The 11,962-nt window shown below is 43.5% G+C and overlaps 1 protein-coding gene across 5 annotated transcripts in view; it reads right to left on the reverse strand.

The window, feature by feature from the left end:
* Nucleotides 1-11,738, reverse strand: part of depdc5 (DEP domain containing 5, GATOR1 subcomplex subunit) — a 194,629-nt gene extending 182,891 nt beyond the window's left edge. For 4 of the 5 annotated variants that reach the window (XM_068005515.1, XM_068005516.1, XM_068005514.1 and 1 more), the window contains exons 1-5: nt 11,625-11,738; nt 9,760-9,847; nt 6,769-6,815; nt 3,592-3,677; nt 456-539 (exon numbers count right to left, since the gene is read on the reverse strand). In XM_068005515.1, the coding sequence (XP_067861616.1) occupies nt 456-539; nt 3,592-3,677; nt 6,769-6,815; nt 9,760-9,847; nt 11,625-11,682 (363 nt within the window). In that variant the 5' untranslated portion in view covers nt 11,683-11,738. Of the gene's footprint in view, nt 1-455; nt 540-3,591; nt 3,678-6,768; nt 6,816-9,759; nt 9,848-11,466; nt 11,549-11,624 lie in introns of those variants that run through there. The other variant, XM_068005517.1, reaches the window with a different exon arrangement.
* Nucleotides 11,739-11,962: the final 224 nt, after the last annotated feature.

The following is an 11,962-nucleotide window of genomic DNA, read 5'->3' on the forward strand; positions in this document are numbered from 1 at the left end:
GGGGCATAGATTTAAAGTGATTGATAGGAGGATTAGAGGGGAGCTGAGGTGAAATTTTTTCACCCAGAGGGTGGTAGGGGTCTGGAACTCGTTGTCTGAAAGGGTGGTAGAGGCAGAAACCCTCAACTCATTAAAAAAAGTACCTGGATGTGCACCTGAAGTGCCGTGACCTACAAGGCTACAGACCAAGTGCTAGAAAGTGGGATTAGGCTGGGTGGCTCATTCTCGGCTGGCGCAGACACGATGGGCCGAATGGCCTCATTCTGTGTCGTAAATTTTCAATGATTCCAAAAGAGGCTTGAGGGGCTGAATGGCCTACTCCTGTTCTTGTGATGCTCAGGGTGTTTAGAACAGTTTGGCAGAGGTTTGTGGGGTGGTACAATCAGCCTACAAAATAGCAATTTATGAGCAATTTGGGGCTAGAATGAAGTAAAATCAAATTATCTACAACTTACCAGGCTTTTCTTTAGCCGCCACATGTCGCTGCGCCCAATGTACTGGTCTTTGAAGGTAAGCTCCACCAGATCGAGGGTAACATCCTGTTAAATATTCAGACGGATAGCACAGGGAAATATTTACAGCTCGGGCACATCCGAAAATAAACACTAAATTAAATAAAACTGATTGTGACAAAAATAGAATTTTTGAAATAGGTTTTAAATGCAACAGTAACTGAGTTTCAAAATGAAAGACAGGAGACGGTCAGGCTAGAGAAAAGGCAGATTCTTTTTTGTCAAGAATTAGTTAAAATAAATGCAGCATACGTTGACACCACTAGTCCCGGCCAGAGTGGAGATGATAGGCGAATTACCCTGTCAATCACGCCTGGAAACCACACTGCTGTAAGTGACTAGGATTAATTTTATGCACATAATTTGTATTATGTAACTATCCTCCACTCCCTGCATTTTCCTGGAGAAATAATCCTGCTTTTATCGGGAGACTTTGCTGTAGTTTCAGTCATGAAACTGTTCCCTGTAGTTCGTACAGACTCTGTTTAAATGGATTCCGTTTGCTGAATAAATAGACTGTTTGCTGTAAATCCCGTTCTGCCTCCAACTCATTGGCTGACACAGTGGTGTCAATACTCACTTTGCAAAATAAAATATATATTGTAAGGGCTTGAGCACATGTTAGCTGCTTGGATTCCAGATAACGTGGTTAACCTCTCAATATTCCTGTGACTGGCTTCATGTTACTGTATTTTGAGAGCGTGAGGGCTGAACGATTGTTCTTTTGATCACAACTGATTTGACAGCACCGTCTTAAAACAAAGAGACTTGAGACACAAAAAAATTCCAGCAGTCAGCAGTTCTGACCTAGGTGCATCAAATTCCATGGATGTTTGGGGTTTATTTCAAATATAATACCTCACCCTGAATGATGAACTTTGAGGAGGACCTCATACCATTTACCTGGCAAGAAAAGAAGGCCTGATTCACCCAAAGAAACTGCTCCAGTCTGAAACTAAGAAAAGCCAAAAGCAGTACTCCCTACATTGTTTAGCTTTAATCACGGACAGGGAGAATTTCTGCAAGGGTTCTCCTGATCTGCTACCATCGCTTCAGTAGGAATCCTGGAGAAATGGCATAAACGGCTGTTTATAGCTTCTTTCCAGGATTTCCGCCAAAGCTACAGTGGAAGATTAGGAGAACCCCCACAAGAATTCCAGGTGGAAAAGTCTAATATTTGGATGAGTAAATCCACCACTAATTGGGCAGTTTCCGGTTCTCCTACACCACTGCTTATTGTTTTGCCTATGGCTATACTTGTGTATATCATTTTTAATTGTAAATCAATCTTATGAATAGTTTAGCCTACACAATGTGCAATTTTCCATCTTCTGAAACGATAACAGTGGGTATCCTGCATGCTCACCAGTACGCAATGTGATTAGGTTTACTTGTTCTATTTGGGCTCAGTTAACTCAATGTAACAGAAGAGACGGCCTGCTAATGGAAACTGTCCTCATGCATTTACACAAGAAATAATTGTTGCGTTCAGACAGGGCTCAATTTCCACTTGCGGAGTTGCATTCGCTGGTTGGTAGAAATGGTGAAATGCATTGTGACAGCTGTGGTCACAGTCATACCCGCCAGGCAGTTCCACCTCTAGACAAGTGTAGCAAAACTTCTACAGCAGCTGAAGAAAACTAAAAATGGACTTTTTCTTCTTATTTTGAGCTATTCTGAAATCCCTTTCAAATAACATTCGAAAAAATAAATTACAGCTTCCTGATAGCTCAATGCATTCCTCTCTCCTTTCCCCCCCATAATTGGCTGCTGTGCCTACGGCCACTGAGGCCCAAAGCTGAGGAATTCCCTCCCTAAACCACTTCGCTTCTCCCTCCTCCTTTAAAATCCTCCATAAAACCTACTTCTTTGACCAAGCTTTTTGTTACTCCTCCTAATATCTCCTTCTTTGGCTCGGTGTCACTTTTTGTCTGGTTATGCTTCTGTAAAGGGCCTTGGGACGTTTTTCTGCATTAAAAGGCACAAGTTGTTGTTGTTGTAATAAATGCACCCAAGCCATGCAAAAGCAGCAAGTTCCTGTGTTTGATCCCTCATCTGTACTCGGTTACCCATCCTTGGTGATGGTGGAAGTAGGATTCTACAATGGGCCCCAGTGCCCACAGGATAGGAAAGGGGAAAATAATTACCAGGGGAACCTCTGCCAGAAAGTGCGAGTATTTGGACATCAGGAGAGAGTAGAATTTTCCTCGGCTGCAATGCTACCCCACAGTGGAACAGTTTGCCAACACGCACGGTATGCTGATAGGGTTAGACTATACGCGATAGGGTGAGATGAAGTAGGGTGAGAGGAGGCTCGTGTGGAACATAAACACTGGCATAGACCGGTTGGGCCGAATGGCCTGTTTCTATGCTGTAAACTATGCAATTATAAGCTATGTCTAGGCTCACACATCGAACAATGAGGTAGTTGGTTGAGTTCGTGCCGGTGAAACACAACATAGCATCAGCCCAATTAGTTCCTTTAGACTCGAAGCTCTAATGGCTGTGGATTTTTTTTTTTAAAAAGTGAGGGAGGGGGATTAAGCAGTTTAAAAAGGAGAAATTATTAACAATATAACAAAAAAATCACAAGCACTAGAGTTTTAAGTCCAAAGGGAACTATTATGTCACATTTATAAAGGTATGGCACAAAACAGTTTTCAGTGGAAGCAGCCTACTGGCACTGTGCAATGGTCTGAAGCCTGGGAGTTCCCCACACAGCTAAGTTCTTAGGGGGAATGAGAACACCAGTCAGCAAACCTAAAAACATCAGCAGTCTCTCCAGGTCAGTCTCATGCACTATGTGGTAGCTGCTACAGAACATCACTGGCAGAGGGGTGGGGAGGGTGGCCAGGTGCAGAGTGCTAGTGGCAGAAGGAGAGGCCAATCAGTGAGTGCTGAGACAGCTAAGAGAGCGAGGGGAAGGAAAGTGCTTTTTCAAGCAGAATAGAAGGCTGAAGTAGTTGGTTTGCAAGCCTAAAAAAATATAAAAATGAGAAGGAAGCCAGAAATGCAACATACAGGGCACTGGGGACCCAGGGAGTGGAGGGGAGAAATAAAAATAAAACACACCACTTACCTTGGGATCAGCAATATTAACATAGACGTCCTGGTAAGCTCGGAGTTTAAACACCTGGGCCACAGTCTGGTCCACACTAATAGTTTCTGAGGCAAACAACAAGGGCAAAATATGCAATTAAACTTATTTCACAATGTGCCAAAAGGATTTTTTCCTTCCCATATCTCCATTAAAAATTATTTGAACAAAAGAAAGTTAAAAGTGCTGATGCACATATATATTTTTAATATAAATGTTTATTGGGCAACCCAAACCTCTCTGCACTCACTACACTTCTGTAAGGGTTTCAGATTTCAAGGGAATTGGGACGAGTTCTAAGGCAGAGGAAGCTGTACCAACAACAACTGGCATTTATATAGCGTCTTTAATGCAGTAAAACGTCCCAAGGCGCTTCACAGGAGCGTTTTCAAACAAAATTTGACACTGAGCCACATAAGGAAATATTAGGTCAGAGGCTGGGTATTCTGCGGCGAGTGACTCACCTCCTGACTCCCCAAAGCCTTTCCACCATCTACAAGGCACAAGTCAGGAGTGTGATGGAATACTCTCCACTTGCCTGGATGAGCGCAGCTCCAACATCACTCAAGAAGCTCGACACCATCTAGGACAAAGCAGTCCGCTTGACTGGCACCCCATCCACCACCCTAAACATTCACTTCCTTCACCACCGGCACACTGTGGCTGCAGTGTGTACCATCCACAGGATGCACTGCAGCAACTCGACAAGGCTTCTTCGACAGCACCTCCCAAACCCGCGACCTCCACCCACCTAGAAGGACACGGGCAGCCCGCACATGGGAACACCACCACCTGCACGTTCCCCTCCAAGTCATACACTATACCGACTTGGAAATATATCGCCGTTCCTTCATCGTCGCAGGGTCAAAATCCTGGAACTCCCTACCTAACAGCATTATGGGAGAACCTTCACCACACGGACTGCAGCAGCTCAACACCACCTTCTCAAGGGCAATTAGGGATGGGCAATAAATGCTGGCCTCGCCAGCGACACCCACATCCCATGAACGAATAAAAAAAAAAATTAGGACAAGTGGCCAAAAGTTTGGCCAAAGAGGTAGGTTTTAAGAAGCGTCTTAAAAAGGAGAGAGGTAGAGAGGCGGAGAGGTTTAGGGAGGGAAATCCAGGGTTTAGGGCTTAGGCAGCTGAAGGCACAGCCACCAATGGTGCAGCAATTAAAATTGGGGATGCGCAAGAGGCAAGAATTGGAGGAGCGCAGAGATCTCTGAGAGTTGCAGGGCTGGAGGAGGTTACAGAGATAGGAAGGGGCAAGGCCATGGGGGGATTTAAAAACAAGGATGAGAACAAGACACGTAAACCATACCAGTATCAATATCCACATAGAGGATAAATAGAGAAGTGGGGAAGAACTGAAGCAAGTAGGGCAAGGGGTTAAAATAGCATGAGGTGAAAAGAGAAAGGATTAAAATAATTTAGGGGAATGCAATTAGAGATCTGGCTTCAGCCTGGGAAAGATCAGGAGCTAAATATAGCAAGACACAGGAATTTTTTTCAAAGGATAAGGAAAATAGGAAGAGGAGCAAGATTTCTAAAGGCACGTCATGATGGCAATAGAAGGGAGGGATCGAAGTGGAATCAGTACATGTAGAACTAAACAACAATAAAGGGATCCAAAACATCAGAAGTATTTTAAGGCCTAACAGAGGAATATATGTGCATGCAGATCAAGGGGGCCTACAAGAAGAAAAAGTGGTGATAATGGGAGAGTTTAACTGGTACACAGATTGGGAGAGAAATAGCAGCACAAGAAAGAGAATAGATTTACTGAATGCATTCAAGGCAGCAGGGCAGGTTTTCCCTGGGCCGCTCCATGGGGCAGGACCTGCACCTACATCTGTGCCCCGGCTCATATCCTGAGGTCAGAGGTGTTACTGTAATTTGAGAGAGTTCGGGGCTGTGTGTGTCACCTGCTTCGGGGTGGGGTAACTGGAAATGACTGGCTGTGGAACCTGTCATAGTGCAGTATGCCTGGGGCCCCAGCAGAAAGCTGAAACATTCATTTTTTTTTGAATATTTTAATTTTAAATAAAAACAGAGAATGTTGGAAATACTCAGCAGGTCAGGCAGCATCTGTGGAGAGAGAGAAACAGAGTTGAGTATTTACAGCATTTTCTGTTTTTATTTCAGATTTCCAGCATCCGTAATATTTTGCTTTTGTTTTAGTGTGTAATTCACGGCCATTTCTCTTCCAAGAATGCCCCACCTTGAAGTTCTACAACTCTGTTTCTCTCTCCACAGATGCTGCCTGACCTGCTGAGTGTTTCCTTCATTTTCTGTTTTTATTTCAGATGATTTCCAGTATCTCCAGTATTTTGCTTTTGTTTTAATTTTAAAGGATCCATTTGAAGAGGATCAGTGAGCTCTACCCGTGCCTTGACCGACATTCCTCCCTCAATCAACACCACCAAAAACAGATACAGCTCTTTGGTAGTAAGGCACTATACAAATACAAGACTTTCCTCCTACAGCGTTTCAACCCAGACCTCAGGGGAACACTGTGATCACCACTTTCAGACACAGTACTTGGGTGACATCTCTCTTTCTCACACCATCTACCTCTGTAACCCGAATCTCCTAAATTAGGAGTAGCTGTGTGCTATGGACCATGTTGAGATTACCCAGTTCCCAGAGAAAGACTTCGTCTCATCTGTGCAAAGTTGATTCAAACCCAGCTCAGACATTAAAATACCCATTTGTTGATATTCATTCTCTTCCCCCACCCCAATCCACCCCCCCCCCTTCAGGTCCCCTAGACTACACAGGAGTCTTGCTCCTAGATCTCTTACAACATAATATTGTAACTGACTGCTGAAAGATTGGCAAGGCTGAGCCAAACAGGCTTCCCTCCCTGTGGAGAGGCTGCCAACTACAGGGCAGAACAGCGATCAGGAACATGCCATGTAAAAGTACTCTAAAACAGAGGCCCCCCTCAGCTCTACACGTCCACTCCATTCTATCTTTAAACAAACAAAAAGAAATCAGAGAGCTTCTCACTCTTAATTTTCGGATTGATGGTGCAGATCTCACACAATCTGGATACAGTTTAACACAGACATGGTTCACAAGCTGCAAATTTCCACTCTTCCCCACCTCCGCCAGCCACTGCAGTAAACAACGCAAAATAATTCAGGGCATTACCTTTCTGCAGATCTTCTTTCAAAGACTTCACCTGAAGAAGAAGAGGGCTGCAATTCATAGAGACAACATAATAATTAGTACGCAACACATACGAGAGTGCGAGAAACAGAGCGCAAGAGCGAAAGAAAGAACTTGCATTTATATGTGGCCTTTCACAATCTCAAGACGTCCCAAAGCACTTCACAGCCAATTAAGTACTTTTGAGGTGTGGTCACTGTGTAATGTAGGGAAACAGCTCAGCCAGTTTGCACACAGCAAAGTCCCACAAACAGCAATGTGTTAAATGACCAGATTATCTGTTTTTAGTGACAATGGTTGAGGGATAAACATTGGTCAGGACACCTCATTAAAAGAGTGATTATAAGGCAGCAATCTAAGGGGAGCTCAGTTAGCACAACAGGTCAGTTGAGAGAAGTTAGGAGCTATAAACCACCAACTGACTCCCCTCACACAATGAGATGAGGAGAAATCTCCCACAAGTTACACTTGTGGGCTTTGTGGAGCAGATTTCAATTTTAAGTTTGTTCCTTCTGGTGGCAGGGGCGTGACTCAGACCTGCACCTGTGTAGAGTAGGACTTGAACCAGTGTCCGCCCCTGCTCTGTGGCACAGTTGGCACATTAATCTGTCCTCCCCTCAGAAACAAGTTACTTTCCCTTTATGTATAAAAAGGCATAACAATTTTAAAATCAGCAAAACTCATGAAGTTTATTCTAACTTTATAGAGTTAGAATTCTTGACACTTCATTGGCTGTTAGCAAAAGGGGAAGCAAAGTTGACTAAATCAAATAGTACATTGAACCCCAATTGGCAGCTACTTTTACACAGACCTGTTTGAAATACCAAGAGTCAATGGAAATTACATCCAGGTTAGTAAACAAAAAATGCCCAACACTCATTTTTCATCTAAGTCACCGATCAGGAGGTAGAGATAGAGTTACTATAAATATATATTAAAAATATTTGGGATAAAGGACTGGAGGAACAGAGCACCATCCTGTTAGAGAAGCTATGCTAGATGAAGTTGTAATCAACTGAAGTCTCCATTTTGTGGGTGAAAGGCAACTTCTTCAGCGATTTGCTGAAACAGGGAATATCTGTAAAATGTCGACAAATCTGTTAGGATGTGACGGTCGTTATATAAAAATAGCCTTGGATAATCCTAATCTTCTCATGGATATATCAATGGGGCAGAAATCACTCCCAAAATAAAGGAGAGCTCAACAGCGCTCTCCATTGATAGTGACGAAATGGAGGAGCAAGTTCCAGCGCTCGCACATATGCGGTGAAACGCGGAAATCCGGAACTTGTTCCCACTGGTTCGCCGGTGATAATGACAGCTTCGAATTAAAGGTATATCACACACTGCAATCAGAGAAATCTGTGAAAAAGTGCAAACTTCCTTATCTGCCCCGCTGGAAAGTAACTAATTACACCACAAAACAGGTCTGAATGAAGTTTTAACAGCATGGTAAGTCTTAATGACTGCCAAACAACTAAAAATTAACTTTTAAAAATGTCGAGTCTCATTATTCCTTATTTTAATAGTTTTTGGTCATTCCTTTCTGTCTTTTATTTAATTCAATTATTTCTTACCCTCTCTTTTATTCGCTGTCTACAACTGTTTTTAATATTGATTTTAAGGTTGTACCTTTCACTTCCTGGTTTAACAATTAAAGCCTACTGAGACAGTGAACGCAGCGTGTCAAAAATGCTACGATCTGATTGGTCGAGGGGAGAGAGCGATCCTCTCGCTTCTCCCAGGGTCCTAGCTACGCCTGAACTGACGCTGGGATCTTCTCCGCTTCCTATTCGAGGAAGTGGCCGATGAAAAGTAAGCTAGTGGATTAGTATAAATCTATGGAGCAGCCAGCAGTGTTGGTTTCGATTTCTGCCCCTCTATGTTTATTCTTTTCTGTACATTTAAATGTAGTTTATGTTATGCCCTGAAATCATGCTATGGAGCCTTTTTGAGCCTTGGTATGTTGAGCTAATAATAGCTAATGTAAAACTAAGAGTGACGATCATGAAGGCGGTGATGTAATGGCCTTTTAGCTAAGCTTAAAAGCAAGACCATTGTAACGTGAGATTGGAAGATGAAGAAGGGAGACATCTGGAGGGTTGAGCTGTAATATGTGTATCTTCTGCAACAAAGCATCCTTTGTAACCTCGGATGTTGGTCATGAGTATGGCCAGGTTCATTAACCTTTAAAGCGTTTGACTGTGTATTGAATTCATCCTGGGCATATAGGTACAAGGCTGCAGCCTTCCTCTATATTATTGCAAAATACACATTCCCAACAGTCCCATCAGCTTTGCTGAAAAGTAAAGTGGGACAGAAGTCTCCAAGTAATCACCTCACTAAGTCAGACACTTTTCACCAGTCCTGCTGGTGGTAGAATTAGAGGGGTTCTACTGTAGTGTACAAGTACTTCTCATCCTCCCATTTACAGTTACTTTATCCTCCTCTGGTCAGGCCTTTCACTCCCCCAATTACATTTCACAGCTGGGGCAGCCAGACAAACCATCTCTTGGTCTTGCCAATGCTGCACCTCAGTGAAAAGCCACATCCCACGGCAACTCATCCTCTGTCGTCCCATCTCAATCCTGCTCATTGACACTTTACCCTGATGCCACAACTGAAATTAGGTTATATGGGTGCAATCCCCTCCTGTGGTGCAGTGTGCTGGTATTGGCATTACACTGTACCCACAGAGTCATCTTCAGACCTTCCTTCACCACGCATACCAAATTTTCTACATAAATCTAAATTAGTACCAGCAAAAAAAAAGTACCCACCCATCTAGCATATTAACACAGAATTCTTGTGGCTTTACACAGACATTTTAACTCTGAAGTTCAATTAGAAAGATTACATTCCATCAAAACATTAAACTTCCTGGGTTGCACATACCCCAGGAAGGGTGCTGTGCATCATAACAAGCAACATTCAACAAAAAGCAATGCATCAAAATGGTGCCAAAACATTTACCTGTATTCATCATTGATATATGCAATCTCCACAATATCACCCAGCTTCACCTGAGGGAAGACTTTGGGGTTCACCATCAGCTCATAGTCTAAAGAAAGCAAGAAACAGGAAGAACATAAGAACATAAGAAATAGGAGCAGGAGTAGGCCAATCGGCCCCTCGAGCCTGCTCCACCATTCAATAAGATCATGGCTGATCTGATCCTAACCTCAAATCGAAATTCATGTCCAATTTCCTGCCCGCTCCCCGTAACCCCTAATTCCCTTTACCTCTAGGAAACTGTCGATTTCTGTTTTAAATTTATTTAATGATGTAGCTTCCACAGCTTCTTGGGGCAGCAAATTCCACAGACCTACCACCCTCTGAGTGAAGAAGTTTCTCCTCATCTCACTTTTGAAAGAGCAGCCCCTTATTCTTAGATTATGCCCCCTAGTTCTAGTTTCACCCATCCTTGGGAACATCCTTACCGCATCCACCCGATCAAGCCCCTTCACAATCTTATATGTTTCAATAAGATCGCCTCTCACTCTTCTGAACTCCAATGAGTAGAGTTCCAATCTACTCAACCTCTCCTCATATGTCCACCCCCTCATCCCCGGGATTAACCGAGTGAACCTTCTTTGTACTGCCTCGAGAGCAAGTATGTCTTTTCTTAAGTATGGACACCAAAACTGTATGCAGTATTCCAGGTGCGGTCTCACCAATACCTCCCTGTTTTTATATTCTATCTAGTATGAGAACATGGAATAAGAAAAGGCCATTCAGCCCATCAAGCCCACTCTTTCCATAGGAGCACAAAGGATCCACTGTCACAGATTCTACCTCACCCATTTAATATTTGGAGGGAAAATGCTGCATTTATACTTCCTAACCATCCTCCCCCCAAAAAATAAGTCCACAGGTTGAGAAAATGGCACTTGATTGCTGGTCTGTGTTGAGTTAGCTGATCAGAGGCTGCTTCAACTGGTCACAGTTCCCGAGGAGCTAAAGAGATTAAACAAAATCAGCCAGGTTTCCCACTCTTGATCACCATCCAATGAAAGTACACATGTGGATAGTGGGTGAGAAAAGAATTAGGCTGAACTGTGAGGTTCCCCATGTTCAAATAGCTTGCCAATATTCACTGTCTCAGCTCACACAAAGAAAGTGCACTTGGTTGAAGGGCTAGATGTTAATTGTTGCCCATAGAGCCATAACTCAGCAACAGAAAGTGTCATCTGGAGCTGGGCAAAGTGGAGAGGTGCAAGTTACATTCTGCCACCTTACTGCAGGCCTTTCAAACTCAGACTATTGTGGAGGTTCAGCCCAGTATCAGAGACTTGCTGTGGTCATATTGACCTGGGAATCATCAAGAAGAATTTGCATTTATATAGTGCATTTAACACACAAAAAATATCCCAAGGCACTTCACAGAAGCAATTTTTTTTAAAAAATGGAACAGAGCCAAAGGAGACATTAGGTGAGGTGACCACAAACAGGTGGGTTTCAATGGGATCTTAAAGGAGGTGAAGAGGCAAAAGGGCTTAGGAAGGGAATTCCAGAGCATAGGGCCTTGGCGGCTAAAGATGGTTCACAGTCAATGGTGAGGCAAAGGGCCAGAGTCGGTGGAAAGCAGAGGTTGGGTTGGGAGGAGTTCTATGGAGGGCGATGCCATGAAGGGATTAAACACGGGCTGCTTTAGATCCCAGTCAAATGCCCTTCAGTTACCGGGACAGAGACGGAGTGAGATCAGGACACAGCCATCCCACCGGGAGCGCCCCGCCCCATGTTACAGAACTCCTCCATCTTCAGCGGCTCACAGACCCCGGCTTATCGGGGGATGAAATGTCACACAAGAGGCGGCTGCACCGGACCCCCGCACTCACCGCTGCCCCCGAATCCCTTCTTGTGGATCCACAGTTTATAAACTCTATTGGTTCTCATGGTGACACTGAACCAACATCCCGGACTCAGACCACCGAGAACTTTCTGCCAACGCTTGTTTCACTCCGGAAATATATTCACGTGCACTACTGGTGTAACAGTGAATAGCTTTCGGAGGGAACTGTTTTGCAGTAGCAACATAATGTTGCAATGGCAATGATTATTGCTGGTATGTATATATCTGTACATAGAAATACCCATATAGCTACCTATCATATATATACCCTATATATATATATATACATATATACACACACTATATATAAAATATACATAGAAT

Source organism: Heptranchias perlo, chromosome 25 (assembly GCF_035084215.1).
Source record: "Heptranchias perlo isolate sHepPer1 chromosome 25, sHepPer1.hap1, whole genome shotgun sequence".
Classification (NCBI taxonomy): Eukaryota; Metazoa; Chordata; class Chondrichthyes; order Hexanchiformes; family Hexanchidae; genus Heptranchias; species Heptranchias perlo.